Source organism: Scyliorhinus torazame, chromosome 14 (genome assembly GCF_047496885.1).
Source record: "Scyliorhinus torazame isolate Kashiwa2021f chromosome 14, sScyTor2.1, whole genome shotgun sequence".
Classification (NCBI taxonomy): Eukaryota; Metazoa; Chordata; class Chondrichthyes; order Carcharhiniformes; family Scyliorhinidae; genus Scyliorhinus; species Scyliorhinus torazame.
Window position 1 is genome coordinate 142,336,305 of NC_092720.1, and position 24,544 is coordinate 142,360,848.

The window sequence follows — 24,544 nt, forward strand, 5'->3', positions numbered from 1 at the left end:
CATTCAGCCCATCGAGTCTGCACCGGTTCTTGGAAAGAGCACCCTACCCAACGTCAACACCGCCACCCTATCCCCAGAACCCAGTAACCCCACGGGCAATTTTGGACACTAAGGGCAATTTATCATGGCCAATCCACCTAACCCGCACATCTTTGGACTGTGGGAGGAAACCGGAGCACCCGGAGGAAACCCACGCACACACGGGGAGGATGTACAGACTCCGCACAGACAGTGACCCAAGCCAGAATCGAACCTGGGACCCTGGAGCTGTGAAGCAATTGTGCTATCCACAAGGCTACCGTGCTGCCCCAATCTTGGCGATGGTTATCTTGCCTGCAAGCCGGATAACAGGCAAGAGCCCTATATCATTTTGTGAAAGACTGCCATATTAAGTGCTTCTCAGGCACTTAAGGGGCCAGATCAAGGAACCTGGGGATGGTGTAACATCCACAGTCAACACAGATTGCTGCTATCACAAAACTGTATCCATTGATGACCTTCTTCATTTCCAGAAGAATTGTGAACATAATCAAAACCTTCAGTCGATTTACTTTATTTTGATCATGATCTTTGCTTTACAGACAATGTACAAATGGTAAGAAGACATAAAGAGCATGGCAAATACACCAAGAGACCCCACAGGTCGGATAAAAGTAAGGAAATAAAATTGCATTTCACACAGCCTGTTTGAATTTTTTTAGTTCTCTTTTAATTCATTCATGGGTTGCAGGCATCTTTGGCAAGGCAAAAATGTATTGTCCGTTCCTAGTTGTCCTTAAGAAGGTGGTAGTGAGTTGCCTCCTTGAAGTACTGCAGCCCATATGGTGTAGGTGCACACACAGTGCTGTTAGGGTGAGAGTACCAGGTTTTTGACCCAGCAACAGTGAAGGAACGGTGAAATATTTCACCAGTAGCCAGGTGAAATCATGTCACTAGACCAGTAGTTCATCACTGTGCTACCATGACACTACAAAGTAATGTGACACTATTTATTTGATAGTTCAAATGTCATTCAGATAGTGTGAGACACAATTCTTGTGTTGGTGTCATGTTTTACTCGTCAGCCAGGGGTCGGTCTGAAGGCGTTGTCTCAGGGTGGTTCCTGGAACATTCCTGGAGTTTGTTGGTTTGAATTGGAAACTATATACATAGTTGCACACGTAATTTAATTTGATTTCATTAATTATTCCTCTCATTTTATTTTTAAACATTGTTGTGGTTACGTTCTGCATGTGTTTATAATTGTTACCCGCTTTCGTGACCTTGGCCTGACTTTTGCTCTCCGAGCCTATTTATTTTATCTTCAGTGTTCTTTCTACCAGATCTCTTCCCAAAGTCTTATTTAAAGTTGAATCCAGAGGTTAATCTATTCTTGCAGATAGGCTTCACCTGAACTGCACCATATTTCGATTTCGATTTGAGTCGATTTCGGCGGGAGAACAGCTGGTGAGTCAGTTTCAGCGGGAGCATTGCGGAAGGAGGTTGCTGGGAGGTAAGTCAACCTTTAAAAGCACTTGTCTTTGCAGGGGCAGGCCAGTCGATTTCGGCGTGAGAACAGCTGGTGAGTCAGTTTCAGCGGGAGCATTGCGGAAGGAGGTTGCTGGGAGGTAAGTCAACCATTAAAAGCACTTGTCTTTGCAGGGGCAGGCCAGTCGATTTCGGCGTGAGAACAGCTGGTGAGTCAGTTTCAGCGGGAGCATTGCGGAAGGAGGTTGCTGGGAGGTAAGTCAACCTTTAAAAGCACTTGTCTTTGCAGGGGCAGGCCAGTCGATTTCGGCGGGAGAACAACTGGTGAGTCAGTTTCAGCGGGAGCATTGCGGAAGGAGGTTGCTGGGAGGTAAGTCAACCTTTAAAAGCACTTGTCTTTGCAGGGGCAGGCCAGTCGATTTCGGCGGGAGAACAGCTGGTGAGTCAGTTTCAGCGGCAGCATTGCGGAAGGAGGTTGCTGGGAGGTAAGTCAACCTTTAAAAGCACTTGTCTTTGCAGGGGCAGGCCAGTCGATTTCGGCGGGAGAACAGCTGGTGAGTCAGTTTCAGCGGGAGCATTGCGGAAGGAGGTTGCTGAGAGGTAAGTCAACCTTTAAAAGCACTTGTCTTTGCAGGGGCAGGCCAGTCGATTTCGGCGGGAGAACAGCTGGTGAGTCAGTTTCAGCGGGAGCATTGCGGAAGGAGGTTGCTGGGAGGTAAGTCAACCTTTAAAAGCACTTGTCTTTGCAGGGGCAGGCCAGTCGATTTCGGCGGGAGTGGAGCTGGCTGGTTAGTCAATTTCAGCAGGAGCTGAGAATTTTTCTTTTTTTTTAAATTAGTTTTTTTAGGCGGGAACAGGAAGTCGACCCGCGGACGTCTGGGAAGACCCTCCCCAATAAATTCTGGTGGAGAGGAAACCCGAGACACTACACGTGTAGTGTCTCCCACCCGCCCTCCTCCTCTAACCTAATAATAAAACCCATTGGTCTGAGGTAAGTACCATATTTTATTATATTATTATTATTTTTTATAAAAATTTAATTTAGTTGTTAGCCAGATCTTGGTAGAAAGTTAGAGGAATGGCAGGGAAGGGAGTGCAATGTTCCTCCTGCAGGATGTTTGAGGTGAGGGATGCAGTTAGTGTCCCTGCTGATTTTACCTGCAGGAAGTGCTGCCATCTCCAGCTCCTCCAAGACCGAGTTAGGGAACTGGAGCTGGAGTTGGAAGAACTTCGGATCATTCGGGAGGCAGAAGGGGTCATAGATAGCAGCTTCAGGGAATTAGTTACACCAAAGATTGGAGATAGGTGGGTAACTGTAAGAGGGACTGGGAAAAAACAGTCAGTGCAGGGATCCCCTGCGGTCGTTCCCCTGAGAAACAAGTATACCGCTTTGGATACTTGTGGGGGGGACGACTTACCAGGGGTAAGCCATGGGGTACGGGCCTCTGGCACGGAGTCTGTCCCTGTTGCTCAGAAGGGAAGGGGGAGAGGAGCAGAGCATTAGTAATTGGGGACTCTATAGTCAGGGGCACAGATAGGAGATTTTGTGGGAGCGTGAGAGACTCACGTTTGGTATGTTGCCTCCCAGGTGCAAGGGTACGTGATGTCTCGGATCGTGTTTTCCGGGTCCTTAGGGGGGAGGGGGAGCAGCCCCAAGTCGTGGTCCACATTGGTACCAACGACATAGGTAGGAAAGGGGACAAGGATGTCAGGCAGGCTTTCAGGGAGCTAGGATGGAAGCTCAGAACTAGAACCAACAGAGTTGTTATCTCTGGGTTGTTGCCCGTGCCACGTGATAGTGAGATGAGGAATAGGGAGAGAGAGCATTTAAACACGTGGCTACAGGGATGGTGCAGGCGGGAGGGATTCAGATTTTTGGATAACTGGGGCTCTTTCTGGGGAAGGTGGGACCTCTACAGACAGGATGGTCTACATCTGAACCTGAGGGGCACAAATATCCTGGGGGGGAGATTTGTTAGTGCTCTTTGGGGGGGTTTAAACTAATGCAGCAGGGGCATGGGAACCTGGATTGTAGTTTTAGGGTAAGGGAGAATGAGAGTATAGAGGTCAGGAGCACAGATTTGACGTCGCAGGAGGGGGCCAGTGTTCAGGTAGGTGGTTTGAAGTGTGTCTACTTCAATGCCAGGAGTATACGAAACAAGGTAGGGGAACTGGCAGCGTGGGTTGGTACCTGGGACTTCGATGTTGTGGCCATTTCGGAGACATGGATAGAGCAGGGACAGGAATGGATGTTGCAGATTCCGGGGTTTAGGTGTTTTAGTAAGCTCAGAGAAGGAGGCAAAAGAGGGGGAGGTGTGGCGCTGCTAGTCAAGAGCAGTATTACGGTGGCGGAGAGGATGCTAGATGGGGACTCTTCTTCCGAGGTAGTATGGGCTGAAGTTAGAAACAGGAAAGGAGAGGACACCCTGTTGGGAGTTTTTTATAAGCCTCCTAATAGTTCTAGGGATGTAGAGGAAAGGATGGCGAAGATGATTCTGGATATGAGCGAAAGTAACAGGGTAGTTATTATGGGAGACTTTAACTTTCCAAATATTGACTGGAAAAGATATAGTTTGAGTACAATAGATGGGTCGTTTTTTGTACAGTGTGTGCAGGAGGGTTTCCTGAAACAATATGTTGACAGGCCAACAAGAGGCGAGGCCACGTTGGATTTGGTTTTGGGTAATGAACCAGGCCAGGTGTTGGATTTGGAGGTAGGAGAGCACTTTGGGGACAGTGACCACAATTCGGTGACGTTTACGTTAATGATGGAAAGGGATAAGTATACACCGCAGGGCTAGAGTTATAGCTGGGGGAAGGGCAATTATGATGCCATTAGACGTGACTTGGGGGGGATAAGGTGGAGAAGTAGGCTGCAAGTGTTGGGCACACTGGATAAGTGGGGCTTGTTCAAGGATCAGCTACTGCGTGTTCTTGATAAGTATGTACCGGTCAGACAGGGAGGAAGGCGTCGAGCGAGGGAACCGTGGTTTACCATGGAAGTGGAATCTCTTGTTAAGAGGAAGAAGGAGGCCTATGTGAAGATGAGGTGTGAAGTTTCGGTTGGGGCGATGGATAGTTACAAGGTAGCGAGGAAGGATCTAAAGAGAGAGCTAAGACGAGCAAGGAGGGGACATGAGAAGTATTTGGCAGGAAGGATCAAGGAAAACCCAAAAGCTTTCTATAGGTTTGTCAGGAATAAGCGAATGACTAGGGAAAGAGTAGGACCAGTCAAGGACAGGGATGGGAAATTGTGTGTGGAGTCTGAAGAGATAGGCGAGATACTAAATGAATATTTTTCGTCAGTATTCACTCAGGAAAAAGATAATGTTGTGGAGGAGAATGCTGAGCCCCAGGCTAATAGAATAGATGGCATTGAGGTACGTAGGGAAGAGGTGTTGGCAATTCTGGACAGGCTGAAAATAGATAAGTCCCCGGGACCTGATGGGATTTATCCTAGGATTCTATGGGAGGCCAGGGAAGAGATTGCTGGACCTTTGGCTTTGATTTTTATGTCATCATTGGCTACAGGAATAGTGCCAGAGGACTGGAGGACAGCAAATGTGGTCCCTTTGTTCAAAAAGGGGAGCAGAGACAACCCCGGCATCTATAGACCGGTGAGCCTCACGTCTGTAGTGGGTAAAGTCTTGGAGGGGATTATAAGAGACAAGATTTATAATCATCTAGATAGGAATAATATGATCAGGGATAGTCAGCATGGCTTTGTGAAGGGTAGGTCATGCCTCACAAACCTTATTGAGTTCTTTGAGAAGGTGACTGAACAGGTAGACGAGGGTAGAGCAGTTGATGTGGTGTATATGGATTTCAGCAAAGCATTTGATAAGGTTCCCCACGGTAGGCTATTGCAAAAAATACGGAGGCTGGGGATTGAGGGTGATTTAGAGATGTGGATCAGAAATTGGCTAGCTGAAAGAAGACAGAGGGTGGTGGTTGATGGGAAATGTTCAGAATGGAGTACAGTCACAAGTGGAGTACCACAAGGATCTGTTCTGGGGCCGTTGCTGTTTGTCATTTTTATCAATGACCTAGAGGAAGGCGCAGAAGGGTGGGTGAGTAAATTTGCAGACGATACTAAAGTCGGTGGTGTTGTCGATAGTGTGGAAGGATGTAGCAGGTTACAGAGGGATATAGATAAGCTGCAGAGCTGGGCTGAGAGGTGGCAAATGGAGTTTAATGTAGAGAAGTGTGAGGTGATTCACTTTGGAAGGAATAACAGGAATGCGGAATATTTGGCTCATGGTAAAGTTCTTGAAAGTGTGGATGAGCAGAGGGATCTAGGTGTCCATGTACATAGATCCCTGAAAGTTGCCACCCAGGTTGATAGGGTTGTGAAGAAGGCCTATGGAGTGTTGGCCTTTATTGGTAGAGGGATTGAGTTCCGGAGTCGGGAGGTCATGTTGCAGCTGTACAGAACTCTGGTACGGCCGCATTTGGAGTATTGCGTACAGTTCTGGTCACCGCATTATAGGAAGGACGTGGAGGCTTTGGAGCGGGTGCAGAGGAGATTTACCAGGATGTTGCCTGGTATGGAGGGGAAATCTTATGAGGAAAGGCTGATGGACGTGAGGTTGTTTTCGTTGGAGAGAAGAAGGTTAAGAGGAGTCTTAATAGAGGCATACAAAATGATCAGGGGGTTGGATAGGGTGGACAGTGAGAGCCTTCTCCCGCGGATGGAAATGGCTGGCACGAGGGGACATAGCTTTAAACTGAGGGGTAATAGATATAGGACAGAGGTCAGAGGTAGGTTCTTTACGCAAAGAGTAGTGAGGCCGTGGAATGCCCTACCTGCTACAGTAGTGAACATAGAACATAGAACATAGAATAATACAGCGCAGTACAGGCCCTTCGGCCCACGATGTTGCACCGAAACAAAAGCCATCTAACCTACACTATGCCATTATCATCCATATGTTTATCCAATAAACTTTTAAATGCCCTCAATGTTGGCGAGTTCACTACTGTAGCAGGTAGGGCATTCCACGGCCTCACTACTCTTTGCGTAAAGAACCTACCTCTGTCCTATATCTATTACCCCTCAGTTTAAAGTTATGTCCCCTCGTGCCAGCCATATCCATCCGCGGGAGAAGGCTCTCACTGTCCACCCTATCCAACCCCCTGATCATTTTGTATGCCTCTATTAAGTCTCCTCTTAACCTTCTTCTCTCCAACGAAAACAACCTCAAGTCCATCAGCCTTTCCTCATAAGATTTTCCCTCCATACCAGGCAACATCCTGGTAAATCTCCTCTGCACCCGCTCCAAAGCCTCCACGTCCTTCCTATAATGCGGTGACCAGAACTGTACGCAATACTCCAAATGCGGCCGTACCAGAGTTCTGTACAGCTGCAACATGACCTCCCAACTCCGGAACTCAATCCCTCTACCAATAAAGGCCAACACTCCATAGGCCTTCTTCACAACCCTATCAACCTGGGTGGCAACTTTCAGGGATCTATGTACATGGACACCTAGATCCCTCTGCTCATCCACACTTTCAAGAACTTTACCATGAGCCAAATATTCCGCATTCCTGTTATTCCTTCCAAAGTGAATCACCTCACACTTCTCTACATTAAACTCCATTTGCCACCTCTCAGCCCAGCTCTGCAGCTTATCTATATCCCTCTGTAACCTGCTACTCCCTTCTACACTATCGACAACACCACCGACTTTAGTATCGTCTGCAAATTTACTCACCCACCCTTCTGCGCCTTCCTCTAGGTCATTGATAAAAATGACAAACAGCAACGGCCCCAGAACAGATCCTTGTGGTACTCCACTTGTGACTGTACTCCATTCTGAACATTTCCCATCAACCACCACCCTCTGTCTTCTTTCAGCTAGCCAATTTCTGATCCACATCTCTAAATTACCCTCAATCCCCAGCCTCCGTATTTTTTGCAATAGCCTACCGTGGGGAACCTTATCAAACGCTTTGCTGAAATCCATATACACCACACCAACTGCTCTACCCTCGTCTACCTGTTCAGTCACCTTCTCAAAGAACTCAATAAGGTTTGTGAGGCATGACCTACCTTTCACAAAGCCATGCTGACTATCCCTGATCATATTATTCCTATCTAGGTGATTATAAATCTTGTCTCTTATAGTCACCTCCAAGACTTTACCCACTACAGACGTGAAGCTCACCGGTCTATAGTTGCCGGGGTTGTCTCTGCTCCCCTTTTTGAACAAAGGGACCACATTTGCTGTCCTCCAGTCCTCTGGCACTATTCCTGTAGCCAATGATGACATAAAAATCAAAGCCAAAGGTCCAGCAATCTCTTCCCTGGCCTCCCAGAGAATCCTAGGATAAATCCCATCAGGTCCCGGGGACTTATCTATTTTAAGCCTGTCCAGAATTGCCAACACCTCTTCCCTACGTACCTCAATGCCATCTATTCTATTAGCCTGGGGCTCAGCATTCTCCTCCACAACATTATCTTTTTCCTGAGTGAATACTGACGAAAAATATTCATTTAGTATCTCGCCTATCTCTTCAGACTCCACACACAATTTCCCATCCCTGTCCTTGACTGGTCCTACTCTTTCCCGAGTCATTCGCTTATTCCTGACAGACCTATCAAAAGCTTTTGGGTTTTCCTTGATCCTTCCTGCCAAATACTTCTCATGTCCCCTCCTTGCTCGTCTTAGCTCTCTCTTTCGATCCTTCCTCGCTACCTTGTAACTATCCATCGCCCCAACTGAAACTTCACACCTCATCTTCACATAGGCCTCCTTCTTCCTCTTAACAAGAGATTCCACTTCCTTGGTAAACCACGGTTCCCTCGCTCGACGCCTTCCTCCCTGCCTGACCGGTACATACTTATCAAGAACACGCAGTAGCTGATCCTTGAACAAGCCCCACTTATCCAGTGTGCCCAACACTTGCAGCCTACTTCTCCACCTTATCCCCCGCAAGTCACGTCTAATGGCATCATAATTGCCCTTCCCCCAGCTATAACTCTTGCCCTGCGGTGTATACTTATCCCTTTCCATCATTAACGTAAACGTCACCGAATTGTGGTCACTGTCCCCAAAGTGCTCTCCTACCTCCAAATCCAACACCTGGCCTGGTTCATTATCCAAAACCAAATCCAACGTGGCCTCGCCTCTTGTTGGCCTGTCAACATATTGTTTCAGGAAACCCTCCTGCACACACTGTACAAAAAACGACCCATCTATTGTACTCGAACTATATCTTTTCCAGTCAATATTTGGAAAGTTAAAGTCTCCCATAATAACTCTACCCTGTTACTTTCGCTCTTATCCAGAATCATCTTCGCCATCCTTTCCTCTACATCCCTAGAACTATTAGGAGGCCTATAAAAAACTCCCAACAGGGTGACCTCTCCTTTCCTGTTTCTAACATCAGCCCATACTACCTCGGAAGAAGAGTCCCCATCTAGCATCCTCTCCGCCACCGTAATACTGCTCTTGACTAGCAGCGCCACACCTCCCCCTCTTTTGCCTCCTTCTCTGAGCTTACTAAAACACCTAAACCCCGGAATCTGCAACATCCATTCCTGTCCCTGCTCTATCCATGTCTCCGAAATGGCCACAACATCGAAGTCCCAGGTACCAACCCATGCTGCCAGTTCCCCTACCTTGTTTAGTATACTCCTGGCATTGAAGAAGACACACTTCAGACCACCTACCTGAACACTGGCCCCCTCCTGCGACGTCAAATCTGTGCTCCTGACCTCTATACTCTCATTCTCCCTTACCCTAAAACTACAATCCAGGTTCCCATGCCCCTGCTGCATTAGTTTAAACCCCCCCAAAGAGCACTAACAAATCTCCCCCCCAGGATATTTGTGCCCCTCAGGTTCAGATGTAGACCATCCTGTCTGTAGAGGTCCCACCTTCCCCAGAAAGAGCCCCAGTTATCCAGAAATCTGAATCCCTCCCGCCTGCACCATCCCTGTAGCCACGTGTTTAAATGCTCTCTCTCCCTATTCCTCATCTCACTATCACGTGGCACGGGCAACAACCCAGAGATAACAACTCTGTTGGTTCTAGTTCTGAGCTTCCATCCTAGCTCCCTGAAAGCCTGCCTGACATCCTTGTCCCCTTTCCTACCTATGTCGTTAGTGCCAATGTGGACCACGACTTGGGGCTGCTCCCTCTCCCCCTAAGGACCCGGAAAACACGATCCGAGACATCACGTACCCTTGCACCTGGGAGGCAACATACCAAACGTGAGTCTCTCACGCTCCCACAAAATCTCCTATCTGTGCCCCTGACTATAGAGTCCCCAATTACTAATGCTCTGCTCCTCTCCCCCCTTCCCTTCTGAGCAACAGGGACAGACTCCGTGCTAGAGGCCCGTACCCCATGGCTTACCCCTGGTAAGTCCCCCCCCCGCAAGTATCCAAAGCGGTATACTTGTTTCTCAGGGGAACGACCGCAGGGGATCCCTGCACTGACTGCTTTTTCCCAGTCCCTCTTACAGTTACCCACCTATCTCCAATCTTTGGTGTAACTAATTCCCTGAAGCTGCTATCTATGACCCCTTCTGACTCCCGAATGATCCGAAGTTCTTCCAACTCCAGCTCCAGTTCCCTAACTCGGTCTTGGAGGAGCTGGAGATGGCAGCACTTCCTGCAGGTAAAATCAGCAGGGACACTAACTGCATCCCTCACCTCAAACATCCTGCAGGAGGAACATTGCACTCCCTTCCCTGCCATTCCTCTAACTTTCTACCAAGATCTGGCTAACAACTAAATTAAATTTTTCCTGCGTCTCCCGTGGTGTGCGAGGGGCATCCTGCGGGCGTCGCACGCCGGAGGGTCCGGGTCTCTCCGTCTCCCGTGGTGTGCGAGGGGCATCCTGCGGGCGTCGCATGCCGGAGGGTCCGGGTCTCTCCGTCTCCCGTGGCCTCCGAGGGGCATCCTGCGGGCGGTCAGCATCTGCGGGGATGGGTGCCTCGACGTTTGCTCCTGCGATACACAATGAAGCATGCATGGTTAGACATGCAGGCAGTGATCAGGTGATATGGGGGAGGGGGGATATGGGGACGGGCTGTCGGTGGCTCACTTGCTAGTACGCCCCCGACCTCTGCATCAGCAACCTCCCGGTCCTCAGGTACGCCAGCCAGTTCCAGGGCCCTTTCCTCGTGTTCGGTCAGTGGCCTCTCATCAGCGGGGCCTCCTCCAGTCCTCACATGCACCCTATTGTTGTGTGCACGCTTCTCCTGTGGCGGGGGTGGTGGCAGGGGTAAAAGGCAACAGTGTTAGGCAAGTATATGAATGCACGCCATCGGTTGCGCGTGTATTGCAGAGGTTAAGGTTAGGGCTGGATTCACTTGGGGATATGGGGGATATGGGGGAGGGGGATATGGGGAGGGGGGATATGGGGGAGGGGGGATATGGGGGAGGGGGGTATGGGGGATGTGGGGGATATGGGGGAGGGGGGATATGGGGGATATGGGGAGGGGGATATGGGAGAGGGGGGATATGGGGGAGGGAGGATATGGGGGAGGGGGATATGGGGGATATGGGGGAGGGTGATATGGGGAGGGGGGATATGGGGGATATGGGGCAGGGGTATATGGGGGATATGGGGGAGGGGGGATATGGGGGAGGGGGGATATGGGGGAGGGGGGATATAGGGGAGGGGCTATATGGGGAGGGGGGATATGGGGGAGGGGGGATATGGGGAGGTGAGATATGGGGATATGGGGGAGGGGGATATGGGGAGGGGGGATATGGGGGAGGGGGATATGGGGAAGGGGATATGGGGGTGGGGGTATATGGGGAAGGGGGATATGGGGGAGGGGGGATATGGGGAGGGGGAATATGGGGGAGGGGGATATGGGGGAGTGGGGGATATGGGGGAGGGGGGATATGGGGAGGGGGGATATGGAGGAGGGGGGATATGGGGGATATGGGGAGGGGGATATGGTGGATATGGGGAGGGGGATATGGGGGGGGATATGGGGGATATGGGGGGGATATGGTGATGGGGTTAATGGGGGAGGGGGGATATGGGGGAGGGGGATATGGGGAGGGGGATATGGGGGGGGATATGGGGAGGGTGGATATGGGGAGGGGGATATGGGGGAAGGGGGGAGTGGGGGAGGGGGGATATGGGGGAGGGGGATATGGGGAGGGGGGACATGGGGGAGGAGGGATATGGGGAGGGGGATATGGGGGAGGGGGGATATGGGGTATGGGGATGTGGGGAGGGGGATATGGGGGATATGGGGGAGGGGGGATATGGGGAGGGGGATATGGGGGATGGGGGATATGGGGAGGGGGATATGGGGGAGGGGGATATGGGGGAGGGGGGATATGGGGAGGGGGGATATGGGGGAGGGGGATATGGGGAGGGGGAGTATGGGGGAGGGGGGATATGGGGGAGGGGGGATTTGGGGATATGGGGGATTTGTGGGAGGGGAGATATGGGGAGGGGGGATATGGGGGAGGGGGGATATGGGGAGGGGGGATATGGGGGAGAGGGATATGGATATCGGGCGGGGGGGAGGCTCACCCTGCCTGCTCTGACAAGGTCATTCACCTTCTTGTGGCACTGGGTGCCTGTCCGTGGTGTCAGGGCCGCAGCGGTGACAGCCTCTGCCACCACCCTCCACAGACGCCGGCTGTGGCGTGGGGCAACTCTGCGGCCGTGCCCGGGATACAGGGCCTCCCTCCTCTGCTCCACTGCGTCCAGGAGCGCCTCCACATCCCGTGACTGGAAAATCGGGGCTGAGCGGCGGCCAGCCATCCAGTCGGGTGTTACGGTCGGGTGTTCCGGTCGGGTGGGGGGGAGCAGCGCGTCCTTATGAGCCGTCACGCCGTGCGGCGTGTATGACGCTGCACGGCGTGAACCACGTGCGCAAGCGCGGATCCCGTCACATCGCTGCTAGCCCATTTCGGGCCGGAGACTTTTCAACCATTTTTCCAGCGTGACGCAAGTCAGATTTGCGCCGTTTTTTGCGCCGATCGGCGGACTTTGCGCCGATAACGGAGAATTTCACCCCAGAATTCCCACTACCCTTGGTGTGAAAAAATATTTCTGATTTTGCTCCTCAATATCCTACCGTAGAAATAGAACAGAGAACATAGAACATAGAACATTACAGCGCAGTACAGGCCCTTCGGCCCTCGATGTTGTGCCGACCTGTGAAACCACTCTAAAGCCCATCTACAGTATTCCCTCATTGTCCATATGTCTATCCAATGACCATTTGAATGTCCTTAGTGTTGGCGAGTCCACTACTGTTGCAGGCACGGCATTCCACGCCCTTACTACTCTCTGAGTAAAGAACCTACCTCTGACATCTGGCTTATATCTATCTCCCCTCAATTTAAAGGTATGTCCCCTCATGCTAGACATCACCATCCGAAGAAAAAGGCTCTCACTGTCCACCCTATCCAATCCTCTGATCATCTTGTATGCCTCAATTAAGTCACCTCTTAACCTTCTTCTCTCTAACGAAAACAGCCTCAAGTCCCTCAGCCTTTCCTCATAAGATCTACCCTCCATACCAGGCAACATTCTGGTAAATCTCGTCTGCAACCTTTCCAATGCTTCCACATCCTTCCTATAGTGCGGCGACCAGAATTGCACACAATACTCCAAATGCGGCCGCACCAGAGTGTTGTACAGCTGCAACATGACCTCATGGCTCATAAACTCAATCCCTCTACCAATAAAAGCTAACACACTGTACGCCTTCTTAACAACCCTCTCAACCTGAGTGGCAATTTTCAGGGATCCATGCACATGGACACCGAGATCTCTCTGCTCATCAACACTGCCAAGAATCTTACCATTATCCCAGTACTCAGTCTTCCTGTTATTCCTTCCAAAATGAATCACCTCACACTTTTCTGCATTAAACTCCATTTGCCACCTCTCAGCCCAGCGCTGCAGCTTATCTATGTCCCGCTGTAACTTGTAACATCCTTCCGCACTGTACACAACACCACCGACTTTAGTGTCATCTGCAAATTTACTCACCCATCCTTCTACGCCCTCCTCCAGGTCATTTATAAAAATGACAAACAGCAGTGGCCCCAAAACAGATCCTTGGGGTACACCACTAGTAACTGGACTCCAGTCTGAACATTTCCCATCAACCACCACCCTTTGTCTTCTTCCAGCTAGCCAATTTCTCATCCAAACTGCTAAATCACCCTGAATCCCATGCCTCCGTATTTTCTGCAGTAGCCTACCTTGGGGAACCTTATCAAACGCTTTACTGAAATCCATATACACCACATCAACTGCTTTACCCTCATCCACATGTTTGGTCGCCTTCTCAAAGAACTCTTTCAGGTTTGTGAGGCACGACCTACCCTTCACAAAACCGTGTTGACTATCTCTAATCAAATTATTCCTTCCAGATGATTATACATCCTATCTCTCATAAACCTTTCCAAGATTTTTCCCACAACAGAAGTAAGGCTCCCAGAGAATCCTAGGATAAATCCCATCCGGCCCAGGTGACTTATCTATTTTCACGCTTTCCAGAATTGCTAACACCTCCTCCATATGAACTTCAAGCCCTTCTAGTCTAGTAGCCTGAATCTCAGTATTCTCCTCGACAACATTGCCTTTTTCCTGTGTGAATACTGACGAAAAATATTCATTTAGCACCTCTCCTATCACCTCGGACTCCAAGCACAACTTCCCATGTCTGTCCTTGACTGGCCCTACTCTTACCCAAGTCATTCTTTTATTCCTGACATATCGATAGAAAGCTTTGGGGTTATCCTTGATCCTACCTGCCAAAGACTTCTCATGTCCCCTCCTGGCTCTTCTTAGCTCTCTCTTTAGGTCCTGCCTAGCTAACTTGTAACTCTCGAGCGCGCTAACTGAACCTTCATGTCTCATCTTTACATCAGCCTCCTCCTTCCTCTTGACAAGTGTTTCGACTGCTTTAGTAAACCACGGTTCCCTCACTCGACCACTTCCTCCCTGCCTGACAGGTACATACTTATCAAGGACACGCAGTAGCTGTTCCTTGAACAAGCTCCACATTTCCATTGTGCCCATCCCTTGCAGTTTTCCTCCCTATCCGATGTATCCTAAGTCTTGCCTCATTGCATCATAATTGCCTTTCCCCCAGATATAACTCTTGCCCTTTGGTATATACCTATCCCTTTCCATCACTACAGTAAACGTCATCGAATTGTGGTCACTATCACCAAAGTGCTCATCTACCTCCAAATCGAACACCTGTCCTGGTTCATTACCCAGTACCAAATCCAAAATGGCCTCGCCTCTCATTGGCCTATCTACATACTGTGTCAGGAAACCCTCCTGCTCACATTGTACAAAAACGGACCCATCTAATAGTTCGAGTGAACTATAGCGTTTCCAGTCAATATTTGGAAAGTTAAAGTCCCCCATAACAACTACCCTGTTGCTTTTGCTCCTATCCAGAATCATCTTTGCAATCCTCTCCTCTACATCTCTGGAACTTTTCGGAGGCCTATAGAAAACCCCTAACAGGGTAACCTCTCCTTTCCTGTTTCTAACCTCAGCCCATATTACCTCAGTAGACGAGTCCTCATCAAATGTCCTTTCTGCCACCGTAATACTGTCCTTGACTAACAATGCCACCCCTCCCCCTCTTTTACCACCTTCCCTGAGCTTACTGAAATATCTATATCCTGGCACCTGCAACAACCATTCCTGTCCCTTCTCTAACCATGTCTCCGAAATGGCCACAACATCGAATTCCCAGGTAGCAACCCATGCTGCAAGTTCGCCCACCTTATTCCGGATGCTCCTGGAATTGAAGAAGACACACTTTAAACCACCTTCCTGCCTGCCAGTACACTCCTGCGACTTTGAAACCCTACTCATGACCTCACTACTCTCAACCTCCTGTAAACTGGAGCTACAATTCAGGTTCCCAACCCCTGCTGAACTAGTTTAAACCCTCCCGAAGAGCATTAGCAAATTTCCCCCCCAGAATATTGGTACCCCTCTGGTCCAGGTGCAGACCATCCCGTTTGTAGAGGTCCCACCGACCCCAGAATGAGCCCCAATTATCCAGAAATCTGAAACCCTCCCTCCTGCACCATCCCTTTAGCCACGTGTTCAACTCCTCTCTCTCCCTATTCCTCGTCTCGCTATCACGTGGCACGAGTAACAACCCAGAGATAATAACTCTGTTTGCCCTAGATCTAAGATTCCACCCTAGCTCCCTGAATTCCTGCCTTACATCCCGATCCCTTTTCCTACTTATGTCGTTGGTACCTATGTGGACCACGACTTGGGGCTGCTCCCCCTCCCCCTTAAGGATCCCGAAAACACGATCTGAGACATCACACACCCTGGCACCTGGGAGGCAACACACCAACCATGAGTCTCTCTCGTTCCCACAGAATCTCCTATCTATCCCCCTAACTATGGAGTCGCCAATGACTAATGCTCTTCTCCTCTCCCCCTTCCCTTCTGAGCAACAGGGACAGACTCTGTGCCAGAGACCTGTACCCCATACATTTTATGCATTTACCTGAGTGATCCACTTAGCTTCCTTTGATGTGACTTTTTGTTCTGATTCATGTGTAACCAGGCTTGCCCCTTTCTGCCACCAAAGCAGTCACTGTCAGATGTTGCTGGGAGAGATCCACTTGGCTTCAGGCAGAAAGCAGTGCCTCGAGCAATGCTTGATCACTCAGATCAGTGATACCTGTTGTAAAGTGCCTTTAATAGGTAGCAGCATGGCATCACTAGAAAGGAAGTATGTCATGTGATCCAGGAATGATTTTTAGAGTTCCAAGCAGCTCAGTTTGACTTCTGGAAGCAGAGGGACAAGGACTCTTCCTCCTCTGTGTTTTCTCCAGAAAAGCTGTGAGTGCCGCATTTCTAGCATTGTCGAGAACCTGAAGGAATGAATCTACAGGAAAACCATTGCATACTGTAAAGAAAAACAGGACTCTCCCTCGCTCTCGCACCAGAAAGGCTGAGTGCTGTATTCCTCAAACTACAGAGACCTGAATAAATCTACAGTAAAAACCTTGAACTGAAAGGAAGGTTTGAAGAGAAGTAAGGTGCTGGAAAGAAGCATCTGAAACGAAGACTCTTCTTTTTTTACCTCTTATTTTACGCCTTTCGGGTCTTTGTTTGTTTGTCTTGTGTGTGCGTGTGGGGGGTGAGGGCAAGTTAAAGTGGAGTTAAATAATAGTTAACTATTGCTGCATATTTAATTATATTCTTTGTTCTAAGTAAACAGTAAACAGATTGTTTAAACTTACAAACCTGGTGACTAATTATTGTACAGCCAAGGGCCAAAAGCTTCAGGTATTTTTATCAGAATTACTGGTTAATTCACTTGTGTTGCGACTCCAGGTCAAGTGGGGCTCGAATTGACCACGCACTAGTCCAGGGTGTGGTAATTGTAGGTATAAATGTTCTCATGTGCCTTTTCAAAAAACATGAACCCGCAACATATTTACACAATCTTGCATGAGCGATTGGTATTCAATCGCTCATGCAGGATTGTGTAAATATGTTGCGATCCCGATGTCTTCTTGTGCGATTTTCGGCGCTTTACAGTTGGTGCGTGTCAGCCCGGACAAGGTACAATTCTGGCCTAGGTCTATTTCAATAAAATTCCACCATTGTCAATTCTGGGCACCACACTGTAGAAAAGATATCAGAGCCTTGCAGAGGGGCTAGTGGAGATGTACCGAATGGTATGAGTTATGTGAGATTTCAGGTATGTAGAGAGGTTGTAGAAGTGGGATTGTTCCTCCTGGAGAAGGGTAGGCTGAAAGGAAATGTGACAGAGATGTTAAAAATCATAAAGGCTTTGGATTGAGAAAATAAGAATTTGTTTCCAGAGACATTGGGAATTAGTGGCAAAAGGAGCCGGGAATGACCCGCTGGGTCACTGTCTGTGCGGAGTTTGCACGTTCTCTCCGTGTCTGTGTGGGTTTCCTCCGGGTGCCCCGGTTTCCTCACACAGTCCAAAGATGCGCAGGGTAGATGGATTGGCCATGATAAATTGCCCGAAGTGACCAAAAAGGTTAGGAGGAGTTATTGGGTTACCAGGATAGGGTGGAAGTGAGGGCTTAACGTGGGTTGGTGCAGACTCGATGGGCCGAATGGCCTCCTTCTGCACTGTATGTTCTATGTTCTATGAGGGGGAAGAAAATATGGAATAAAAGGGTTAATGGCAGCATGGATGCAAAGTTGACCGAGTGACAGGAAACTGGTAGTAATGGTGAATGATTGTTTTTCATTTTGAAGATAGGTTATTTCCAGAGATTGATACGAGAACCACTGATTTTCTTCATCTTTATTAATGATCGAGACCTGGGTGTACAGGGCACAATTTCAAAATTTGCAGCAAAACTTGGAAGATTTTTAAACTGTGAGGAGGATACTGATGGACTTCAAAAGGATAGTGATAATCTGGTGGAATGAGTGGATGGGTGATAGATTAATTTTAATATAGAGAAGTGTGAAGAGATAGATGTTGGTCAGAAGATTCAACTGGAAGAAAACAGTCAAGTTTTAGGCTCATTTGTGGGGTGCTTCTTGCTGACTGCAGCTCCGAGAAAGACCCCGCTATTCAATGACACTTTGCCATTTTTTTGGCCTCGGCGAGGAACACTCCATCGAGAGAGCACTTACATCATTTCCTGCTCAATTCACCAGTGCAGGAAGAATAATCACAGATCATGGCGCCATTTTTAAATGCAGCCCTGATCTTTCAACTCCCCTCGGCGAGCTCACCGCGGCCTCGGGAATCCCACTGCAACCAACTTACCTCTTCTGGGATCCTCAACACCCCACCCCCCCACCCCACCTCTTAAGGGAAAGGTACCCAAGGCCCAATCCCTGGCACAGGCAACTTGGCACCCGGGCACCTTGGCACTGCCAGACTGGCACACTGGCAGTGCCCATGATTGCCTGGCAGTGCCACTTGGGAAATCTGGCAGTACCCAAGTGACACTGCCGGGGTGCCCGGGTGGCAGTGCCAAGGTGCCTGGGCGCCAGCTGGGCACCCTTCCCAATTCCCGACATCCAGAAGTCTCTAAGGGCCTGGGAGATCTTCCTTCCCCCCCTCCACCCAATCCCCATGACCTGTTACGCCTGATCCACGTTTGTGGAAGCCAGTGCTAAACGGCACCTGGCTTCTACAAGGTCTCCAAGGGACGGCCATTAGGTCTCGGGTGTCGGGAGAATCCTAATGGCTCCTTTAAATATGCATATCTGATCTCACCTAGTGAGGGCGACATCCAGATCGCAATGTCTTGCAAGGTTCAGTTGAATCTCGAGAGACATCTCGAGCACCGGGAATCTCACAAGAGATCTCTCTCAAGACTTAACTGCCTCGTCGCGCCACCAAGATGGACGCAACAAAGTCGGTAAAATGCACCCATTATAAGGGAAAGGATAAAATTCCTAAGGAGCTGCAGAGGCAGCGGGACCTGAGGATATATATGACCAAATCATTGGAAGTGGGAGGGCAGGTAGAGAAAATAAAGCATACTGGATCTTGAGCTTTTACGTAGAGGCGAGTGCCAAAGAAAAGAACTTATGGTGGGACAAAATACTGATTCAGCCTCAAAGTGCACCACTCTTTATGAAGGATCTGAAGGTATTTTAGAGGGTGCAGGAACAATTTGCAAAAATGGTTCCAGGATTAAAGGACTTTGGTCATATGGATAGACTGGAGAACCAATGTCTATTTACCTTGGAGAAGAGAAGGTTGAAAGGAGATTTGATAGAGGTTTTCAGAAACCTGAGGGGTCTGTACAGGTTAAACTGTTTCCATTGGCGGAAGGAACTGTTTTTTTTAAGACCAGTACATTGAGGACCCAACTAGGGTTCAGGTTATCCTATGTTTGGCATTGTGCCTTTGCACAATGGGGTCAATTAATAATCCTGTTTTGCAAGAGTAGGGAATCCTTTAGGGAACAGTGGTCATAACATGATAAAATTCTTCATTAGGATGGAAAGTTAAGAAGTCCGATTTGAAACTAGGGTTCTAAATCTAAACAATGGCAACTACAAAGGTACGAGGTGTGAGTTGGCTAAGATATATTAAGGAAATTCATTAAAAGGTATGATGGTGGATAGGCAACGGCTAATATTTAAGGAATGAATGTATGCATTGCACAATTTATACATTCGTTACTGGCACAAAAACACAAGCGAAGTGGGCCAACCATGACAAATAAAAGAAATTAAGGATAATATTACACACCCAAAGAGGAGTCACGTAAATTAGCTGGAAAAAATAGCAAGATTGGGAGCAGTTAAGAATTTATCAAAGGAGAACCAAGAGATTGATTAAGAAGGGAAAATTAGAACATGAAAGCAAACTTGCAAGGAACATAAAAGTTTGTAAAAAGAAAAAGATTAATGAAGAAAAATGTAGGTCTCTTACAAACCGAATCGGGAGAATTTATAATCGAGAACAAGGAAATGGCAGCAGCTTTGCTAAAGAGTCATCCAGACTCGAAACGCTAGCTCTACTGTCTCTCCACAAATGCTATCATACCGGCTGATATTGTCCAATATTTTCTGTTATTAAAGCAAATACATTAATTCTGTTCTCACGGAAGACACAATTAATCTTCCCAGAAATGCTTGGAAACTGAGGATCTAGTAAGGAGGAGGAATTGAAGGATATTAGTATTATTAAAAAAATAGTGCTGGAGAAATTAGTGCGACTGAAAGTCGATAAATCCCCAAAGCCAGATAATCTACATCCCAGGGTACTAAAGGAGGTGGCCTTGTAAATAGTAGATGCATTGGTTGCCATCTTCAAAATTTCTGCAGATTCTGGAACAGTCCCAGCAGATTGGAGGGTGGAAAATGTAACCCCGCTATTTAAAAAAGGAGGGAGAGAGAAAATAGGGAATTACGGACCGGTAAGCCGAACGTCAGTGGCAGGGAAAATTCTAGAGTTTGTTACAAAGGTGTGATAACAGGACACTTCTACAATTCTATGAGCTGGAATGCACTCCCAAACTTAACAGCAGCTCTCAAACGGGAAATGAACAAATATTTTAAGATGGAAAAGTTGCAAGACTGTAGTATAAGACCAGGGGAGTTGAGACTAATTGGATAATTCAACAAACAAGCCAGCACAGACACCATTTCTTTCACCCCTCCATTGGCAGCCTTGACAAAAAATGCATGAACCCTAAGCTCTGGAATTTCCTCCTATACCACTCCGCCTCTCTAATTCACTCTCCTCCATTAAGGTGCTCCACATAGCCAACCAGGAGGACTTAGAGAGCAGTGGGTAACTTCCCTGCCTCTGAGCCAGAAGCTGGTTTGAGTCCACTCCAGGGCTTGACGGCCAAGTAAGGTGTGTTCATATCGCCGCCAAACAAATCAGGGCTGGCGGTAAGAACAGGAGAGACTCCTGGTCACCCATGCTTGATGTGGAGTGGCGCCCCTCCATCTATAAGCCCCTAGTGACAAACAAGTGACCTATTCCGAGAATGAATAGCTATGAAAACAGTTGAAAGTCTGCCTTCGTGCATCACCAGGTGCGGGAATGGAATTGGGACTAAATCCTACCTCCTTGACTGGTCTAATTATCTCAGTGTCGAATTATGTTGGATAGCCCTCCTGTTACATGCCATGGAACATTTTACTATTTTGAGAATGCCATTTAGTTTAATTAGATCTAGTTACACCGATATCTCGGCCAAATTTTCTTAATTAAATGACAAACATATATTGTGGAACGGATATACGTTAGATACCATCCTGCCCCTTGACATTTCCAGTGTCACGTGTTTGTTTCATTTATAACTCCATGAAAAGTGTCATCCTGAATTGAGTTGTTGTAAAACATGTAAAGCTCACTGAATGATGCTGTGAAGTCTAAACCACAAACGTGGTGTTTTCTTTTTCAAGGTCCGTATCCTGTACCAATGGGATATCAAGCAAGAAAACCTACATTGTCATTGTATTCCGAAAGTACAGGTAGGATTACAAACTAGTTTTCTCTTTGTTAAAAGTAGAACGTCATAATCACATTTTTGAAATGGCCTGTATGTTATACTCTTGTGACCTGGAGAGCTTCTCAAAAATCGGGGGTATGGCCTTTACTTTCCCAAAGGTGAGGATTAATCAACTGAAGACTGTTAGATGTTGAGTTAGTACCTGTAATCCCCAAGTATAAGCTTGTTGAGAGCTCCGAGAATGTATCATTATGTTTATTTCAGTGCATGTCTCCTCAGACTTTGGCAGAATTTCTTAAACCAACTTAAAAACGGCTCAGAAATTCATTTTCACAAGCTTTCTTCAAGCAATGTTTCAGGTTCAACCAAACATGGGGGGGGGGGTGGAATTCTCCAGTCCATCAGTCATGTGTTCTTGGTGACGCGGCGATCGCTGGAAGCAGGATTCCCGCCGCCTGCCAATGGGATTCTCCTTTGAAACCACTCCACGCCGTTGGGAAGCCAGGAGGTTCTGACAATGGGAACAGAGAAGCCCAACAGCTGGAGAATTCCGGCTCAGATGTCAGAATATTTGAGGGTTGCTAAAATGGTACCCCTATTGTAGGAATCTTTAATTTATGGGATCTTAACCTGTCGAACTACGCCAGGTTTGGGGGAAGCTTAGTTGATGAATCAAAGTCCTGGCGCAATACGACAAGTTGTAAGATTTGTACTATTTCTGGACTATGCCAAGTTGTTCAATTCCTTGTATTATTCGACTGCGTAAAGTTGAAGGAATTTATATTATCTCGGCTATTCGGTTATCAGTAGCACTTTGCGAATACTGGAACTCAGCAGAAATTTCAGTTAAAACTTCTCAGGTGCCAAAAGAATTGTTTTATTTGTAGTCGCTTGATTACAATTTGAAAGTCATTTAAAAGGCAATTCGTAGACAATTCGAAGCTTTCAGAGAATTACAGACATTATCTTTCTTTGCTTAGGCAGACAGCTCGAAAGTAACTTTTAAACGGTCAAAGTCTGGCAATGCAACATGAAGAGAGAGAGAAAGCTAATCTTCAGCTAAACTCAAACTCAAAGTCAAAAGTGGACTAACATCACTGACACAGACTGGTAGACTGACAGAACCCCCAAAAGACATCTCACATTAACAGACAGACTAAGAAAATTAAAGACAGCAATTAAGGACAGACAACACAAAGACAACACCCCAAAATGGCGGGCGGAAACTTTTCAGTTATACACTTTCATATCTGTCTTAAGTCATCTAATTACACCCCAATATAATCCTAATTGGTTTGGGTTAGACTCAAACACATTTGATTTGATGGCAAGCCGTCCATCTTCAATGTGCAACATTAGCTTTTCTGACCCAGCTGTTATCTGCATTGTGAACAATGGTGCCTTTATGTTGCTGTGGTATTCAGTCCCTGTCCTTGACAATTAGCACAAGCAGTGTCAAATTATCTTGCAACTGTGCTGTTTTAATGTCACACTGTCTTTGAAAATATGCATTTGCCAGAACAACGGACTTCAGTAAAAGTGAATTATGCTGTATAAATGGGTATTTAAAACTGGGGCCTAATATTTATGCTTAAACAGCTATCTTTTACCTATACTAGTTGTATTCGAAATACCTGGCTTCTACACCTATTTAAGAGAAGGGAAACAGATAAACCAGGAATCTAGAGGCCAGTCAGTGTGAGATCAGTGGGGAAGTTATTGTAAATAATTATCAGGGACAAAATAAACATTCACTCAGAAAGGCAATGTTCAGTCCCATTTGTAACTTCTCAGACACTGAAGATGTCCGTTCCCAGATAGTGTGGCACTCTGAACTGGACGCACTGGGCACTATTTAATGGGGAAAAAAGACTCCCTTTTTGGACACGTTTAGTGGGAGATTCTGAGTGCCTGCAGTGCCAAGAACGACCCCGCTATCAAACGGGATTCTTTTATTTTGGTCTCAGTGACGAACGCCCCGCCGAGGTCACACTTACCTCACTTCTTGTGCTAACGAGCTTAGTTCGTCAGAATAGGAACAGGTCAGGGCGTCATTCTTAAATGCCGCCAAAATCTCTTGAACCCCCTCAGACCCACACAGTAGTCTCCGGAGTTCCCAAATGACCTGTTGGGCTGTCATAGATAGAATTTACAGTGCAGAAGGAGGCCATTCGACCCATCGAGACTGCACCGGCCCTTACAAAGAACACCCAACTGAAGCCATGTGTCTACCCTATCCCCATAACCCAGTAACCCCACTTAACATTTTTTGGACACTAAGGGCAATTTAGCATGGCCAATCCACCAGATCTTTGGACTGTGGGAGGAAACCAGAGCACCCGGAGGAAACCCACGCAGACACGGGGAGAAAGTGCAGACTCCGCACAGTCAGTGACCCAGCCAGGAATCGAACCTGGGAACCTGGAGCTGTGAAGCAACTGTGCTAACCACTATGCTACCATGCTGCCCTCGAGCTCTCCCTCCTAAGGGCAGGGCACCCCCCCTCCTCCCAAGGCCCGAACCCTGGCATGGGCAGCCTGGCACTAGGGCACCTTTGCACTGCCAACTTGGTGCTATGGCAGTTCCCCAGCCAGTCCAGCACTGCCAGAGTGCCCAGGTGGCAATGCCAAGATGCCAGGCAGGTGGTGCCAAGGTGCCAGGGAGCCAGCGGGAGTTCTAGGATGCCAACCAGCTCAGTGCCCAACCACCCTGGGGCCTCTAATGGCCTGGGAGATCATCCACCCAGTTCCGTTACGTCCATCCATTTTTGTGCACCAGTGTTAAATGGTGCCAGAGCGAGGTCTCCCAGGTGCGGGAATTCATTCCCGGGCCTGGGGAGCACCGGACGGCAACAGATTTAAGTGAGCCTAACTTCTCACGTAAATGTTTAAATCTGGATCTCATCCAACGAGAGTGAAATCCAGATCACAACGTCTCCGAACATCACAAATCGCGCTAGATGCCTCTCGGGAGATTTAATGCCCTTGTCTTGTCACCAATCTGGTGCGATGAGGCCAGTCAATCATGCCCACTATACCAGCTGAGGTCTAACTAGAGTCTTGTATAAGTTCAGCATAACCTCCTTACTCTTGTAATCTATGCCCCCATGAATGAAGCCCAGAATTCTAGATGATTTATTAACTGCTCACCACCTGTCCT

At 48.0% G+C, this 24,544-nt stretch overlaps 1 protein-coding gene across 8 annotated transcripts in view; it reads left to right on the top strand.

Annotated features, from left to right (window-relative positions):
* Positions 1-24,544, top strand: part of LOC140390078 (kyphoscoliosis peptidase-like) — a 930,728-nt gene that overhangs the window by 270,676 nt on the left and 635,508 nt on the right. For all 8 annotated transcript variants that reach the window (XM_072474955.1, XM_072474961.1, XM_072474960.1 and 5 more), the window contains 2 exons: positions 582-653; positions 21,339-21,407. In XM_072474955.1, the coding sequence (XP_072331056.1) occupies positions 582-653; positions 21,339-21,407 (141 nt within the window). The remainder of the gene's footprint in view (positions 1-581; positions 654-21,338; positions 21,408-24,544) is intronic.